The 19754-nt window shown below is 35.5% G+C and overlaps 1 protein-coding gene across 1 annotated transcript in view; it reads right to left on the reverse strand.

Annotated features, from left to right (window-relative positions):
* The window catches only part of ZNHIT6 (zinc finger HIT-type containing 6), a 56447-nt gene that overhangs the window by 31875 nt on the left and 4818 nt on the right, over window positions 1–19754 (reverse strand). The window contains exon 5 of the mRNA XM_060090034.1: window positions 14470–14573. Within this exon, the coding sequence (XP_059946017.1) occupies window positions 14470–14573 (104 nt within the window). The remainder of the gene's footprint in view (window positions 1–14469; window positions 14574–19754) is intronic.

Below are 19754 nucleotides of genomic sequence, written 5' to 3' on the forward strand. Positions count from 1 at the left end.
GGATTAAATTTTTCTTTCTCGATGTCAGCTTGCATTTCTAAGCAACGGAAAAGGTAGACTAATCTGTATATTGTCAACTGTTATAAAATTTGGACACAGCAAATAATACCTGATGGAATTTCAGGAAAAAGGCATTTTGTTCCACTATGGGTTATGAAATCTTATTTTAACTTAAAGCAGAAGGAAAATCTACAAAAATGTGAAACCCTTCAAGAAAAAACAAATGTACAAAATATCTACATAATTCTTCACTCACAGGCATTTTATCTTTTGAAATGTATTTCAAGATCAAAATTTAAAGTTTCAAACATAAACGTAACTATACTTCATAAAAATAATCCATCTATTTTATTAGGATTGGTACCATAATAAGTGTTTTTGGAAGAGTGAATACAAAGGATCTGTGTAGTTACTTAGCATGGATTAAAATTACTGGAACTGGGGAGAATGAAAACCATAATTTTATGTCTCACATCATTATGAAAATACTTTGAAAAGTTCCAGTTATATATTATATTTTGCTCTTTTAAAAATCAGTTTCACTACTACATGATAATAGGAAACAGGTTAAGTATGTGGTATTGGCTTCAGTAGACAGTATATTAAGAAAATGGATATAGTAGGTCAAGATTGAAATGAAAAAGTACACTTTGCTTCAAATAACTGTAAATACTTGAGCACTTAATAAAGCAGTTCTCCACTGGGAGTGGCATCAATCTCATTTGGAAGTGGCTAGGCAGTTTTGATTGTTCCAAGGCTGGGAAGCACTTTAGGCATATAGTGGGCGGGGATCAGAAATGTTAACCTTCCTGTAATGCACGGGACAGTCCCACACAACAAAAACTGTCCTGTTCAAAATGCCAATAGAGCCCCTGCTAAGAAACACCAGAACACAGAAAGGATAGCAGATACGTGCATAACAAAAACTGAATACCGGCACTAAATGCCAGCATCTGTTTCACATTAACTTTGGAGAAAATATGTACTATAGGAACTCTGGCAAAGAAGAAATAATGGAGAAGATGAGCTACCATGTGTACTTGCACAGATGTCTAGGAAATATGAAAGGGGAAGACATTCTAGGATTAAGAATATAACCAGGGCTTCCCTGGTGGTGCAGTGGTTGAGAGTCCGCCTGCCGATGCAGGGGACACGGGTTCGTGCCTGGGTCTGGGAAGATCCCACATGCCGCGGAGCGGCTGGGCCTGTGAGCCATGGCTGCTGAGCCTGCGAGTCCGGAGCCTGTGCTCCGCAACAGAAGAGGCCACAACAGTGAGAGGCCCGCGTACTGCAAAAAAAAAAAAAAAAAAAAAAAAAAAAAAAAAAAAAAGAATATAACCAGCCTGGGTACATTTAGTTGAATACATTAGGAAATACATATACATACAATATAATATATAACTGGAACTTTTCAAAGTATTTTCATAATGATGTGAGACATAAGATTATGGTTTTCATTCTCCCCAGTTTCAGTTGGGGACAACTATGAAGATCCACTATTTAGTATGGATCCCTTAGAGGAACAGGAACATATTCTGCTTAAAGTATGACTCTATCTCAACTCCCTGGCATGGCATATAAGGTCCTGCAAGGCCCAGCCCCAGTGGGGCTCTCTCCAGTCTTATCCCCTACCACTTCCCAACTCCCACCCTAGTTTCTAGATATACCAGACTACTTACATTGTCTTCAATTTGCTACTCCTTTTGCATCTGATATTCTCACCATAAGACTATCCTTCCCTCTGTCTGGATAAAACCCTGACTTAAAAACTCCTCCTTGTCCTTCAATAATTTTGCTCAAATTCTATCTTCTCTTGGGAGGACTTTCCAGTCCCCAGCTCTTAAGGAATAACACTTCCCCAAGGCTGGGGCGCTGAGCTCTCCTTTGTGCTCCCACAACGCTCCATGTATCTTCCATCAGAGCATTCACCACACTACGTTATGAAAGTTTGCTGTCTTGTCTTCCCACTGAACTACTTGAGAAGAAGGACAGTGACTTACTGGCATATAGGTCAGTGTTTTTCAGGTAGAGATAAACATCAGAATCACCTAGTGCCTTTTTTTTTAAAAATTAAAGACAAATTATTTTAGAGCCCTTTAGGTGCACAGCAAAATCAAGAGGAAGGTACAGAGATTTCCCATATATCCTCTGCCCCTACATATGCACAGCCTCATCTGGTTCTTTTATAATGTAAAGATACCTAAGCTCTACCCTAGGCTCAATGACTTAGGAATTCTATTGGTCGGGCCCAGGTATCTGCATTTTGAAATTGTCCCAGTTAATTCTGATGTATACTCTAGATTGAAAACCATTTACACAAAACTGGCACATTATTGTCCGCATGTTACAAATAAGGCAGTGGGCACAGAGAGGTAAATAACTTGCCAAGAAAACTCCCTTACACATAAAAATTAAATTAAATTTTGTCATGTTTAATACAAAATAAACATTTGAAAATTATTAAATATATTATTATTCCTCTTTTAAAAAGTAAAGACACTGAGGAAGACCCTTTATTATTTTGGGTAATGAGAAATACTTGAAAGAGATATTTCCAACTGCCTGAAAAGTAGCAATTTCAAATGGGGGGGGGATAAAGAAAGGAAGTTAATTTTAGGCCATGGAATAGAGTACAACACTTGAGAGCCTCAGGCAGTCCATCCAAAGCCACATGAGATGACAGATTTCACCTACTGGCAATTCTGCCTATGACCAATGAAGGTATCTCTGAGCTAATGACTCCTGTGGGTACAAGAAGCATTAAAAGATTCTGAGCAGGCGACCATCATACTAAAAACATGCTTTAGGAAGATGTATCTGGCATCAATGTATAAGAGTGACTGAGGTGAGAAGACACTGAAGGTAGGGAGAGCTCTTAGAAGTTCCCCAATGGTCCCAGGTGAGACAAGTTGGGCCTGCATGGGAGAAGACAGCTGATAGATGCTTCAGTGAAGGAAGTGGAAAGGGACTCATTCCTGAGGCATAACATGAAGAAGCAGACTTGGTGACTGAGGAAGGACTTCCCTAACTGAACCAGTATGGGGACCCTGATATGATCAAGAATGTTTGGTTTCCATTTGTATGAATGCTGGCTAACTGTTGCTGTGGAAAGATATACCCTCTGTGATGCTGTGGCATAAGAACCTCCTTCTTACCACTGTCTACATGGCCCCAGTAAGGAAATACCTGAGTGACTGAGGAACCATTAGAAAACCAGTGTGAAAGAATAGAAGTGTTAAGTCTTGCTGTTGCTTTGAAATTTTTTCATCAGACTGTATCAAAGCAGTTATCGGAGAGAAACCGTAGAGCTAATCATTTTTAATTAGTTAACAAGTTTGTACTGAGCACCTATTATGTAATCCCCCCAAATCTACCTCTCTCACCATGACTACAACTGCTAAATCCATTTCATTTTCCTTTGCTCTTTTCTAAAGTTAGTTTGCAACAAAGTACAAACCTATACTACTTATAAGACACCATACCCCCCAAAAAAACGAAACCCACAAAAACAAAACCAAAAAACCTGTGCTTTAAGAAATGTATTGCCACATAATTGTTTAAAGAAAAAAGTGCTACTGACGTTAATACAGAGGTGGATATGTATATCATCGCAATAAAATTTGAATGCTGTCATTTTATCCAAAGAGCAAAAAGTAATTAAAAATTTCTTTTATTGAAATAGAGTTGATTTACAATGCTGTGCCGATCTCTGCGTACAGCCAAGTGACTCAGTTACACACATACAGACACTCTTACAAAAAGTAATTTTAAGAATCTATAAAAGGTTATTTCTTTACAAGAGAGACATCTAGTGGCTAGCTTCTAAAATAGGACTGGAGCTCAAATAGCAATTCACACTGTTGTTCAATAATGGGCACACTTCCACTATCTTAATACTCTAAGTTTAAGAGAGACCCCTAGACAGAGAGCCTAAGAACTCTGGGCCAAAAGGAAGATAGCAACTCAGCTCTAAGCTGACAGTTGTAAAGGAATGAAGAGGGTCGAAGAAATGAGGGTCGAAGTCATGTGGAGACAAACTGCCAGAAGACGAAGGTCAAAAGTTGGGTCCATTCCTAGGGAATGGGAGGTTAGACCACACAAGCGAGTACATGCCTGGAGTTAAGCTAAAGATATTACTGGGGAGGAGTCTCTCAATCCAATTCTTTTTTCCAAATGACAAGTCAAAATATATTCCCCCTCACTGCTGAATCCTCAGGCCCAAATAGCCAGGAAAATAAAATGAGGGACTTGGGCAACCAAATGAGATGTGATATTCAAACACAACCAAGATAATCTCCAGGTTTGCTATCCATGGCTTTCTGTAGCAAAACACTAAAACACAACTGAAAAGATGCAGCCATGGATAAAAACATGGAATTTTATATGACAGTATCAGAATACTTTTCAAAGACTATTGAATATATTTACAACTCAAAATGTATAATGGTCCTGCCCACATCCATCAATGTCTTTTAAAATTATTATTTAAAAAAGTTATTTATTTATTCTTAAGTATTGCATGCACATGGTCTAAAATTCAAAAAAGGTACAAAAGGGCATATAATTCCCATCCCTGTCCCCCTCTACCCAATTTCCCTCCCTTAAGGTAACTACTATTAATAGTTTATAATATAAGTATATACGGATATAACCTTTACTTTTCACACAATGGTAGCACACAATGAACATAGTTCTGTATCTATCTTTATTCACTTAGTATTTCTGGCAACCATTCCAATACTCATACATTTAGAGCTGCTGAATTTTTCCCCCATTTTAAAGGCGTACCATAATTTATTTAAGCAGTCCACTATTGATGGATATTTAGATTCATACTACTCTTTTGCTATTACAAACAATGTTGCACCATATGTATGGTTATATATATATCAGATAAATTCCTAAAAGTAGAATTGTTAGGTGAACAAGTACTTATCATGCCTTCCTGATCCATCTGTCTTCGACAACTGACCTTCCCTTTGGGGCCACTACTTATTTTAAGCAATTAGGGCAACTTGGCAGAGAAGATCATCTGAAAACTCTGTCAAGGCACACAATAAGAAATCCTGGAGAAATACAGCAAACATACTGAGCTCATCAAAAAGTATGAAAAATTTTCAGGGGCCAAAAGGGACCAGGAACTAAAAACCATAGTGGAATGTGGAAGCTATACCTGCTCTGGAGGCCTTTGCCTCCAAGTAATCAAGAGGCTTGGTAACCAAAAGGCTTATGTTTCAACAGCCACTGCGGGACATGAGACAAGATACTGATCTCACATAAGCTGGAGACCTCAAACTGAGATCACTGCATAAAACTATGCAGTGAAAGAGTGAACCAGAAAAATTCTGCCAATCAGCAAAGGGAGACAATGAGGAAACCTGTCCACCTCAGCTTGAGGTCTAGAGAGAGAAAAAGGTATAGGAGGTGGGGGAAAGGTTTCAATTGAGAATGAATAAGTATGGACTCCTCAAATGGGTTTGGGGTTCAAATTATTATCAGTAGTACAGTCTGATAAACTTCAGACTAAGAAATTAAAGAGGGTCCTGGATTGGTGCGATGGGTATCTGGCATAAGCAAATGCATACCACCTCCTACATGAACTTGAGTTCATAATTACATTTTAGAAAAAAACAAGGAAACAAGCCATCAAAATGAAGAGTCAGCAGAAACAGCAGACAGCAGTAACAAATTTCCAAGAAATTCAGACAGAATTATTTACACAAATAACAAATGCACTAAATTATTGAATAAAATGGGAGGTTAAAACATGAGAAAGGAATACATTCTGCCTAAAAGACCAGATAGATTTGGGAAAGGAACAGAACTTCAAGAAATGAAAAGTGTAACTGAAACACAAACAAAAAGCCCACTCAGTACATGGGCTAAATATCAATTAGACACAGCTAAGGAGGGAAAGTGACTTGGTTGATACACCTGAATGAATTACCCAGAATGTAGGTAAGATGGACAGAGAAATAAAAAATTAAGATAATGTATTAGAATTTTCCAGAATTATGCAGAAAGCACAGCAAATCCAAAGGAAGATAAATCACCCCAAAGACAAACGTGAAGAACTTAAAAGCAACTGACATAGAAAGATTGTATAAAACATCAGTGTTCTCAATAAGGGCAAAAGAAGTAAGAAAACAGTGGAATAAATAAACTGAAGTACTAAAATAAATGTCAACTTGAGATACTTCATATTCAGCTAAACTATCATTCAAAATAAGGGTGACCTAAATGATTCATATATATGAAATTTTAAAACAAGCAAAATTCATCTTCAGGGTGAAAATTAGAATAGGTTATCTGAGGAGGAGAGGAGATAACTAGGAAAAACCTTTCTTGGGTGATGGTAATATTTTATATATTTACAGGGACTGGGTTCTACTGGTATATGCATTTGTCAAAACTCAACAAATATACACTTAAGATTTGTGCATTTCATTGCCCGTAAATTTTATGTCAATAGGAAAAGTGAGCTTCATATCTTTCAGACAACTATTTAAACTCCAACATTATTTTTTTAACTGAACATACTCAATATCATGGATGTCATTCCATGACAATACTTCTGTATCTAATTGTTTTTGTTTAATGGTTGCATAGAATTCCACTGTATGAAGGCATCATTATTAACTTAGCTCAGCCCAATACTGAGGGATACTCAAAGCTGTTGCCAGTTTTTACACTATTAAAAACAATGTTGCAATAGATATACATGTACATATATCTCTGTGAACTGTACTAATATATTTGATGCTAAATTCCTTGAGTAGGCAAGTATAACATTTTTAGAAATATTGTCTTCTAAAATGACACCTAAGTTTTTACTCTCAAAAACAGTGGAAGAAGAAAATGGTCTGGCTAGCTCATACCTTCACTATATTAGATATTGTTAATATATGCTTGTCAGACGCATATTGTGTGTGTGTGTGTGTGTATGTATATATATACATCTTTCTATGACCATCTATTCTAATCCTTTGCCCCTTTCCTAGTTAGTTACTAGTCTTTTTTATTAATGCATAAGCACTGTCATATATGTTTAAAGATTTTTTTTGGAAGCGGGTCTGGTAGTCTTTTGATTTTATTATGGTCTTTTTTGGCCAATTTTTTAAAAAAATTACGTAAATTTAGTTTTTTCTCCTTTATGGCTTTGGATGGGATGTTCCTCTCTTCAAAATTATGAAAATATTCCCATATTTTTAATTCTATTTTAAGTTTAAAATTTTACTAACATAATGTTATAGGTCACTTATTCTTCAAAAATAAACTTATTCATAGAAAAAGAGATCAGATTTCTGGTTACCAGAGAGAGGGGAGGAGGAGGGGGAATTGGACAAAGGTAGTCAAAAGTTACAAACTTCCAGTTATAAGATAAATAAATACTAAGGATGTAATATACAACATGGTAAATATAATCAACACTGTTGTGTGTTATGTATGAAAGTTGTTCAGAGAGTAAATTCCAAGCACTCTCATCACAGGAAAATAACTTTTTTTCTATTTCTTTAATTTTGTATCTATGAGATGATGGATGTTCATGAAATTTATTGTGATAATCACTTCATGATGTACATAAATCAAATCACTATGCTGTACACCTTACACTTATACAGTGCTGTATGTCAATTATATCTCAATAAAACGGGAAGAAAAAGATTTTAATTCCACCTGGAAGTTCTGGTAAAAAAACCTGTCAAATGGCAAACAGTCTCAACCCCATTTATTGAATAAGTCATTCTCCGTATTAATTTGAAATACTACCTGATCATATACCAGAGTGCCAAGTAGCCTCATGTCTATTCTCTGTTATCTGAACTGTTCATTCCTACATCAACACCATAAAACTTTACTAAAATTTCATACATTTTAATGAGTCCAGCCTTATTACTCTTTCTTTTCCCAGGTTCTCCTCGTGCTTCTCCCATGTTTACTCTTCCAAATGAACTTAAGTCATTTTATCATGAATCCTTTCCTTCTACAAAAAAAAAACATTAAAAAATCCGAAATCAAAACGAAACAAAATCCCATTAATATTTTCATTGGGATCATATCAGATTTAAAGATCATTCATTTAAGAAATAAATGTTATTTCTATAATATTGAGTCTCTTAATAACATGGTCCTTTCTCCCCATTTGTTCAATTCTTTTAAGCCATTCAGTAGAATTTAAGTTTTCTTCATAGAGAACTTTCATATTTCTTTCAATAGTTTTTGATTAGCTTTGGGTGAAAGTAAACATCAAGTTAACATGCCCCACGTAAGAGATGAGGCAGAGAAGTTACCTGTGAAAGAGTCACAATTTAAAAGAAGTAGTTTGGGATCTGCTATAAAATAAGTAGGGGAGCCTTATATTGCACACATTTCCTTACCAAACTCCTCTATTTTTAACAGAGAATGTCTTTTTCGTATTGGCTCAACTAATTCTTAATATAAGCATCCCTTAACTTTTCTTTGTTCATTAAAGTTACCCATTATGACGTTCCAGCAATTCACCAGTCCTCTAAAATTCCTTGCTACTGATATTAAATACACTTTTGACATCACAGGCTGGTTAGTGTTATATCCCACTTTGACTATAAAGTGAAAATTATGGTTCCTAGTCTTAGAAAAATTCACATATCACATAATTTTGCATATGATTTTAAGAGGTTTGAAGTCATACTGGTCAAAAACTCCTACCATAAAGGATGCCTGGCTTAAAATGAACCCATGATTCTAAGGTACCTAATGCACTTGCTACCACATAACCTGCTGTTAGTCCTACAGAGGTAATTCAAGCAGAATGGGCTTTAGTCACACTTCATATGGGGCTATTTAATTGTTTTTAAAAAACGTTTTATTTTCAAGTAATTTCAAACTTTACAGAAAAGTTACAAAAACACCACAAAGAATTCTTCAGTCAGAATGCTCAAAAGTTACCACTGGAACATTTAATTTTTTTTTAACATCTTTATTGGAGTATAATTGCTTTATAATGTTGTGTTAGTTTCTGCTGTATAACAAAGTGAATCAGCTATATGTATACATATATCCCCATATCCTCTCCCTCTTGTGTCTCCCTCCCACCCTCCCTATCCCACCCCTCTAGGTGGTCACAAAGCACTGAACTGATCTCCCCGTGCAATGCAGCTGCTTTCCACTAGCTATCTACTCTACATTTAGTAGTGTATATATGTCAGTGCTACTCTCTCACTTTGTCCCAGCTTCCCCTTCCCCTTCCCCGTGTCCTCAAGTCCATTCTCAACGTCTGCGTCTTTATTCCTGTCCTGCTCCTAGGTTCATCAGAACCATTTTTTTTTTTTTTTTTAGATTCCATATATATGTGTTAGCATACGGCATTTGTTTTTCTCTTTCCAACTTACTTCACTCTGTATGACAGACTCTAGGTCCATCCACCTCACTATAAATAACTCAATTTCATTTCTTTTTATGGCTGAGTAATATTCCATTGCATATATTTGCCACATCTGCTTTATCCATTCATCTGTCGATGGACACCTAGGTTGCTTCCATGTCCTGGCTATTGTAAATAGTGCTGCAATGAACATTGTGGAACATTAAAGAACTTCAATTTGAGTTTTTGTGTATACTGTAGCTCAAGCTGCTTAAACAAACAAAGGAACAATTTAATACCTAGGGCGTAATTATAATAATCTTAGTACAGGACCAAGATCACATACGAATAATTCCAAACCCTGAATCTCTGAAATTGAAAATTTTTCATAACTCCTCCAGCAGCAGAAACCTGACTGAGCTCATTTACAGTCATTATTTTCCCATTAAAATGTAAACATTTGTAGGTTTCACTGCAGAAATAGTATTGTTTGATTATATAATGCTGCCCCAGACCTACTAGGGATGAATATAATATAGTAAACGTAACATATCCCCAAAGATTTCCAGTAAGAGAATGCAGATCGTTTATTATCATTGCACATTATCTACTAAGTGCCAGGTATTAATTTAGGTATTATTTCATTTACTCCCCTCAACAACCCAGTAAATTCGCTCTTGCCTGAGGTCACCTAACGTGAACCATATGTAGAGGCAATATTCAAATTCAGGTTTATCTCAGTCAAAACCTTAACCACTTCTAAAAGTTTAAAAAAGCGTTGAAAACAAGTCTCTTAAAAACACAATACTGGCGATGTGGGAGGTAAAAATAATTCTTTGATAAGATGTAGCATCCTCTTCTTCCCTCCTTCCAGCAAATAACACTACAATCACCTAAAATTTTTATCGTTTTCATATGAATGTCTGAGAAAACACAGATATTACAAAAAAAGGTACTTCTAAATGCCTTTCTTCACTTTTCCCCCCTAAGAGTAAAGTACAGGACCATATATATTTATCTTGCTACTCATATATCACCTTTTAGCAATCAAAATTTTCTGCAATCCTGATCTTGCCAAACATCAAGTTCAATAAGTATGTCTGGGCTTCCCTGGTGGCGCAGTGGTTGAGAGTCTGCCTGCCGATGCAGGGGACACGGGTTCGTGCACCGGTCTGGGAAGATCCCACATGCAGCAGAGCGGCTGGGCCTGTGAGCCATGGCCGCTGAGCCTGCGTGTCTGGAGCCTGTGCTCCACAACAGAAGCCACAACAGTGAGAGGCCCGCGTACGGCAGAAAAAAGAAAAAAGTATGTCTTCCGTATTCATCTAAATCAGTGGCTCTCAAATTTTGCCTCTCCCCACTGCCCCCATCCCAGGGGATGTGTGTGTGTGGGTGTGTGTGTGGGTGTTACCAAAATCTAGTCAGTAGAAGCCAGGGATGCTGCTAAACATCCTACAATACACACGCCAGCCACTCACGACAAAGAACTCTGTGACTCAAAACATCACAGCGCCAAGGTAAGATATCATGATCTAAGTCACTGATGAAAATGCTGAACAAGAATGAACAAAATATAGGAACACACTGAAGAGATTTCCAAGCTATCAACCAACTAAGCAGAATATTCTAAGTATGGCTATCAACTAACTGGGAATTCACCTTAAACCTTTACTATTCATCAAACACCCAAACACAGACATTTTAAATTCAGTTTGTGGCATTTTTCCATTTAGAAATAATAATGGGAAATTTAACAAAGAACAAATAGAAAAATTCTGTTCCATAGATTTCAATTATTTATTTCACCAAATTATTCTGAATTATTTCACCAAAATAGTTATAAAAATGAAAGATCATCTTACTACCACAGATTGGATTAAGTCAAACTTCACCCTTGAATTTTAAGATATTATTCTGAAACATGTGGCCAAATATTCCATATCGAAGTAGCAATTAAATAAAATCAAATTAAAACAAAATACCATTTCCACCTTCCAAAACAGCAACAAAATTTTTTAAAAAAGAGACAACTCAGTGCTAGTGAGATGTTTAAACAGGTATTCTACTTTTTTTTTTTTTTTTTTTTTTTGCAGTACGCGGGCCTCTCACTGCTGTGGCTTCTCCCATTGCGGAGCACAGGCTCCGGACGCGCAGGCTCAGTGGCCATGGCTCACGGGCCCAGCCACTCCGCGGCATGTGGGATCCTCCCGGACCGGTGCACGAACCCACGTCCCCTGCATCAGCAGGCGGACTCTCAACCACTGCACCACCAGGGAAGCCCAGGTATTCTCATTTACTACAAATGAAAATGAAAACTGGCTTATCCCTAGCTTATTATTACTAGCCCTACTTTATAGATGAGGAAACTGAAGCACAAAGAAGTTAGGTGGCTTAGCTTAATATCACATGGCTAGGAAGCAGCTGGTTAGAAATCTGAATCCAGGCAGCCTAGCTCCAGTTTGTGCTCTTAACCACTCCATTTTACTATCCCTATGTTGTTTTTTTTTTTTTTTTTTTTGCGGTACGCGGGCCTCTCACTGTTGTGGCCTCTCCCGTTGCGGAGCACAGGCTCCGGATGCACAGACTCAGCGGCCATGGCTCATGGGCCTAGCCGCTCCGCGGCATGTGGGATCTTCCCAGACCAGGGCACGAACCCGTGTCCCCTGCATCGGCAGGTGGACTCACAACCAGTGCGCCACCAGGAAGCCCTATCTCTATGTTTTATAGAATTTTATTTACAACTGTTTAAAATGCATCAAAAATGACTGGAAGACAAAATTAAGGGTGAAAAGACTGGTGAAAATATTTACAATGCATGCAACAGATCAAAATGAGATATAAGCAGGCACATTAAATGAAAAAATTCAACTGTTCAACCTCTAATCAGATATGCAAAAAAGTTTAATAATGTTCAATTAAAGTGCAGTATAACTAAAATAGGCACTCATACATTTTTGTGGAAGGTACAAAGTAGTACTTTTTTGGGGAGGACAATTTGAAGTTTCCTTCAAAAGTATAAATGCATGTAGTCTCTGATCCAGTAATTCCACTTTCTAGGAATTTATCATACAGAAAAATTCACATAAGCACACAAAACAATTTATTCAAGGATGTTTATAACAGCATTATTTGTAATAATTAAAATCTAGAAATTAGCTAAAAATGTTCATGAATATTGGAATAATTAAATAAATTAGGATATAGTAGTCATAGTTGAAATATACTACTTAAACAAAGCGAGGCAGATTTGCATTAACAAGTAAGATGTCTATAATATATTGTTAAATAGAAAAAAGCTAGCTGTAGAAAAAACAGTGTGTGCCTTTATTTACAGAGATGAATAATGTTTAACTTGAGGAGAGTCATGTAACTTTTTATACTTTTATATAAGTATTTAATATTATGTTTTTTTTTTTTTTTTTTTTTTGTGGTACGCGGGCCTCTTAATATTATGTTTTACTTTATTGATTGAAAAAAGGACACAGGATTAGAAGAAAACATAAAATATTATCAGTGGTTGTCTCTGCGTAGTGGAATTAAAGGTGCTATTTTTCCTTTAAATTTTTTTATGATGAGGATGTATTACTTTTACAATTGCTACTATATGCTGATTCCTTCCTACACTCCAGTTAGTGTCTAGGTAAATTAATACACTAAGGTCACAACTACACAGTAGCTACCATTAGCTCCATTTTACAGATGTGAAAGCAGCTAAGAAATTGACTCTAAAGTCTACTGTGTACTATGTTGCTAATCTCCTCATGTGAAGACACTAAAAATATAAGAAAATCAAGCCCAAATCATTGTAAATTCATGAGTAAAAGGCATAATGCAAGAGTCCAATTTGCCATTTCAGAGATCTGAGGTGTTCCAAAATAACAGTATAAATTTGTGTTCTAAACTCAGAAAATACACCAAATGTAGTATTCTTGGAAAAAACTTCCCACATACATTCATGTGTCTAAAGACCCCAAAATTAAAAATTTGAGGCTATATTAGTAGTAGTAAAACCATTCTGAATGGTTTCTTTCATAAAACAGGAATACATTTTATATTTCAGAAGGCACAAACCAGTTATCTTAAATTTCAAACAAATTATGTCTATTTCTAGATATGTCAGTTTCAAAATACACAAAAGAATCATCTCATATTTGATAAATGCAAAGTATTACTTTACTCCTAGAAACCAACCGAAAAAAGGGAAAACCACCTTTGGAAATATTTGTCTTGAAACATATAAAATAAGTGGATAACACCATTCTCTAATAATATAATACCTTCTGAAAAGATGGAAGGTTTCTGTTTCTTCAATTTATGTAGTAAAATTGTGAGGGAACCTTACAGTTTACCTAGTACAACGCCCACCATTATGCACATGGAGCCCAGAGAAAAGAAGTAATTTGCTCAAGGCCTCACAGTTACTAAGAGGCTGAAGTGGGAGGACTCACTCAGGTTTTTTGACTCTAAATCCAGAATGTTGACTTTTGAAAGGTATTATCCAATAATTTAGTGGGCTACTTACAGTACTTTGGGATCCTGTTCTTCTCTGTACTACTGGGGCCTTTTTGACCCGGCACTTTCAGAGAGCAGGAAACTCATCTCTAATGTATTATCTGTATTCACAGATTCACTACAGACTAAATGTTTTCCAAGTTCCCTTTCTTCTCCATCACTGGCTCTCAAATGAAATCCTATTTGGAATCGCAAAGTAAAAGGATTATAAAAGCCAAGCTGCTCTGGTTAAAAATATGCAGGAATTCTGCTTTGACCTATTGCTTTGTCCTTGAAGCTTCTGAAATACTTTCACGGTATCTTAGGTCTCAGAGAGAAGGACAGACATGTACACACACTCTCTTCTCTCTCTCCACCTCTCACAACACACACACACACACACACACACACACACAGAGCAAACCCAAAGTGTTATTAAAGTCACATGACATAAAATTAGCATAAGTTCCTAAATGTTTATTCCCAATTTGTGCAGTCATCTTGTCCTGTACCAATAACAAACACTTCATAGACCACACTTTGAGTAGCAATGTTCTATAGTAAACCAAACCTTAAAAGATGTTCCTAATCAAATCAGAACATCTGATATACTAAGAAAGAAGTCAGACACTTACTTCTTATCAAAAAATGTTGAATTTTCTCTCCTTTTGGTGAATCCATTGGGTAGAAGTTTTAAGTTAATAGCTTGCTTTCGAGCACGATTTTTCATAAAGTACATCTAACAACCAGAAACAAATAGGCAAATTAATATTAAAATGCCTTAAGTTCCAAAAGCACATAAAACAATGTTCAAAACACAATAATTAATAGTTATTGAGTAGTTATGTTTCACAGGCTGCACTAAACAGCAATGTCTCATTTAATCCTCACAATACTATGAGGCAGGTACTATTAGTACTCCCATTTCTGCTATTTCAGCTATTTCTGAGATGTAGAACCTACATTCAAATCCAGGTCTGTCTAATTCCAGAGCCTGTGATTTTAACCATATACTCTATAAGCCAAAAGAAGAATTTTATGGGGATTTAAAAAAAATACAGGTTTTAGCAATCACAGGGATTACCTATACAGTTCTTTCTTTTTTTACTGATGGTTTCATACCATAGTTAGCTATATATATATCTATCTATATCTATATATAGATATATAGATATATAGATATATATATCTATATCTATATATATATGCCTGCTTCTATTACTAGTCAGGTAGCTTCATTCAGGGAGGAACTATGGCACTGCCTAGTACAAGGCCTAAGTTAAAGTAGCCACTGATGTAGGATGTACAAAATGGGATATGAGAATTCTAGCTCTGACATGTGTTACTCAATGGATCATGTACGTTGGTTGAGCCCATGCTAGCCCATGAAATGATTTGCCTTGCTTGTGTGGTTAACACAATCTTAAACCTTCAACTTGGTTTAAGATAGTCCAGATCTGCAGTGTTCTTACGTACCTGGTAGAATAAAGGAAGGCCTGTTTCTTCTAACCTTCAAAAAATTCCCACAAATAATATTTAAAGAAAAAAAAAAAGCAGTACTCAACAAAAAATAAAAAAGTATAAACAATATAAGAAAACAAGGCTCAGTGTACTGGAACCAAAAGGGAAAAAAGATGTAGCTGAGAGAGCTCCCTATATATTCAGACACTAAAAAAATCATAAACAGATTAGAGAACTGCTCTGCAAAATTTAAAGGAATAAAAGAAAGCCTGAAAATATGTGCAATGAAGAGAAACTATAAAAAGTGACTCAGCAGATTTTTAAATAAGCCAAACTAAAATTTTGCATTAGAGATAAAAAAGATGGCAAAATCAGGAGAGGTTAAGGTGTAGGTATGATATAGGGAGAAGGCCTAAGCCACGTTTAATGGTAGTTTTAGAAGAAGAGAGAATGAATAAAGCACAGGTAATATTTTAAGAGAAATGAGCTGATAATTTCCCAGAATTGATGAAAGACACTCCACTGATTCAATAAATCTAATAATTCCCAAGTAAGATAAATAAAAAGAAAGGTGCATCTTCACAGTATAGTAAAAATGCAGAAGACCAACAATAAAAAGAATGCATCCAGAGAAAAAAGATTTCAAAGGCAGTTAAAAATGACAGATGACTTTACAACAATAAAAATGGAAGCCACAGACAATGGAAGAGTAATTCTGAACCCAGAATTCTATAGACAAAAATCATTTAAGAGTGATTTAAATGCCGATAGAGTAATCTAAGAGTTGACAACCAGCAAACTCTCTCTAAAGGACATTCTAAAAGATCTACTTGAGGTAGAAAGTGATCTCTCAGACAGAAAGTCTAAGATGATGGCAGAAAAAATAAAGAGCAAAGAAAGTGGAAAATATGAAGATAAACCAAAACAAACACTGACTAGATAAAACAGTAATTACTGTATGGAGATTGAAACAAAAAAGACAATTTAAATACCTGAAAACAATACGAAAAGTCAGTAGAGTGTTAAATGGAATTTAAGTGTTCTAAGGTAACTGCTGGCAAACTAGGGCCAAATCCTGCCTGCTGCCTATTTTTATAAACAAATTTTGTTGGAATACAGCCCTGCCCACTTGTTTATGTATTATTCATGGCCGCTTTTTTGCTACAGTGGCAGAGTTGAAACCATAAGAAACCATAACGTTTGAAAAAAAGGTTTACTATCTGACTCTACAGAAGTTTGCCAACTCCTGTTCTAAGGTCATTGCATTGTTTAAGTACAGGCTTGAGGTACTGATTAACTTTAGATATGGATAAATGAAGTATGCATGCAATGTCTAGCCTAACCAATGAAAGGATAGAAAAAGGATGTGTAAGTTCTAAACTGATAGAAGAAAAATTCAAATGATAAGAAATTACTCAATTAGTCCAAAAGACAAGAAGGAAAAGAACAAAACAAAACAAAGCAAGTGGACAAATAGCACAAGTAAGGTGACACATTTAAAGTCAAATATATAGGTAATTTTATTAAAAAGTAAATGAATTTGATGATTCAGTTAAAAGTTCCAGATTGTCAGAATGGAGAAAAACTGCACCCCAATTATATGGTACTTTGGAAAGGTACATCCGAACATAAAGATACAAAAAGGCCTAAAGTAAAAGTAAGGGACAAAATACACCATGCAAATACCAACCAAAGGACTGAAATAGTTCAATACCAGATAAAGTACACAAAAAGCTTGAGACAAAAAGGGTCACATCATAATGCCAAAGGTTAAATACACCAAGAATTTCCTGAAGTATGCATCTAATAATTTAGCCTTAAAGCATATGAAGCAAAGCTAACTGAACCACAAGGAGAAACATACAAATCGTTTTGATTTTATCTATTGGGAAATGTTAACATACCTCTCTCAGTAACTGATAGAAAAAACAGACAAAAAACAAAAAACAAAAAAAAAACCCAGTAGCACTATAAATAACTTGAACAACATAATTAACAAATCTGACCTAAAAGGAATATATTTAGAATACTAGATTTAGCAAATGCAGAATAATTTTTCTTTCCCAAGCAAACAGAGAACGTTACAAAATCTGACCACATGCTGGGCCATAAACACAAGTCTTAATGTATTTTAAAAGAATGAACTCAGAAAAAATATGTTCTCTGACCACAATGCAATTAAGCTAAAAATATAAAAGGATATAACAAAAGTCAAGAGGACACGTTAACAAAATAGAAAAGGAATTCACAATAGCAACTGATCTAGAAAAAAAGAGAGCACAAATAAGGATTATCACAAATGATAATACAACTTCTACAGACACGTAAAGGAAAATATGAAGAACTTTATGCCAATGCATTTGAAAATTTAGGTAAAATGGAAAAATTCTTAGAAAAATGTAGTCTACTAACAATGACTCAAGAAGACAGAGAAAACCTAAATAGTCCAATAAACGGTAAAGAATAAACTTCAGAAGCCCATTAATACATTTTACCAAACTTCCATGGAAGAAATAATCCCAATGTTAGTTAATGTATCCAGGATCAAAATGGAACATACCCAAATAATTTTATGAAACTAAAATCACAATGATATGAAACCTAAGAATACCAAAAAGGAAAATCAGAAGTCATTTCACTCATGGACAGAAATGCAAAAATGAATGAATGGATAATGTGTACATATGTGTAATACAACTGAATTCTGCAAAGTATAAAAAGCAGGGTATGATAATAATATACCATGCAAGTTTAACTTACAAGAGAAAATTGATTAAAAGATTATTATTCATACTAGATTATATATTAATTAAAAGAATAAATAATCAAATACAGAAAAAGCATTTGATAAAATATAACCACCATTCATGTTAACATCTGTTAGCAAAGTAGGAACAGAACTGCTTTAATCTAAATATCAAACTGTATCTACAAAAAATTTAAAAGCAAACATCATGGTGAAATCTTGAAACTTTTCCCTCTATGATCAGGAGTTATGAAACAAAGATGTACAGAAGAGTTAATATACCAGGCCCGAGACTGTTATCCTTAGAAAGTTCTGTTGGCAAAGTTGGCTCTTGGCTGGTGTCTGGAAATTTGACTGACGGGTAAATGGACCCTACACTGACATAAAACTTTTCCTAAAATGATAAGAGTGGTTCACTGTGCTGAAATTGTACAAAAATGTGGTTTTATCTGCTTCCCTTCTAGAAGTATGGAATTTGGCAAGTGCTAGGGTGAGGGTGCTTCTGCGATCAGCCCCCAGTAAAAACCTTGGGCAGTGAGTTTCCCTAGTAGACAATAACTTCAAACGTTAATTATCACAACCCATTGCCGGAGGAATTAACTGCGTACAATGTGACTCCAATAGAAGAGGACTTTGGGAAGCTTGTGGCTGGATTCCTACAGACTTTGCCCCATATACTTTTTCCTTTTGCTAATTTTGCTCTGTATCCTTTCACTGTAATAAATTTTAGCCATGACTACAACTGTATGTTGCATCCTGTGAATCCTTTCAGCAAATCATCAAACCTAGGGATGGACTTCAACTTACAACATAAATATCCACTATCATCAGCACTATTTAACATTATTGGAAGTCCTAGCTATACCAATAAGGCAAGAAAAAGATAAAAGAACAAGGACAGAAAGACAGAAACAAATTGTGATGAACTGTTTATAGAGAAAATCTCAAAGAATCTATAGATAAGGTATTGGGACAGATTTTAATATGGTTACTACTATAAAACAGACAACAAAAATATCTCATTCCTAAATACCAGCAAAGAGATAATAAAACATTCAAAAGAAAACACTACTTAAAATAGTATGGGAAAATAAAGTGATCAAGAAGAAATCTAATAAGAAATATGCAAGACCTTCACTGAGAAAATTATAGAGATGTTAAAGAACCAAATAAATGCAGAGATACAACAGTCAAGGATTTAAACATTCAATGCTGTAAAATCCAATCACTCAAGTAACTCTACAAAATAAATGCAACCCCAATCAAAATTCCCAGGTGGGGAAGGTAGGACTGTAGAATCAACAGGCTGATTTTTCATATTTGTATAAAATTGCAAAGAGCCACAGCCATATTTTAGAAGATACTCTAGAAAATATTCTAGAAAAATGGCTATATTCTAAAAAACGAATGAAGTGGGAGGACTTATTCTTTCAGTGAGTTTCAGTAAAAGACTACAATAGTTTAGAGTGCTGAGCATTGGTGTGGATAGATAAGAGGACCACCAGAACGAACAGAGAGGCCAGAAACTGACCCAAGCATATATGGATGCTTGACTATGACAAAGATCGTCCTGCAGAGCAGTAGGGAAAGGATGAATTTTTTCAATAAATGATGCTAGAAAAAGTAGATTATCCATGTGGAAAATTACATAGGACCTCCACTTGACATGCTAGACAAAAATGAATTCCATGTTTACAGACATAAATGGGAGAT

Source organism: Mesoplodon densirostris, chromosome 2 (genome assembly GCF_025265405.1).
Source record: "Mesoplodon densirostris isolate mMesDen1 chromosome 2, mMesDen1 primary haplotype, whole genome shotgun sequence".
Taxonomy (NCBI): domain Eukaryota; kingdom Metazoa; phylum Chordata; class Mammalia; order Artiodactyla; family Ziphiidae; genus Mesoplodon; species Mesoplodon densirostris.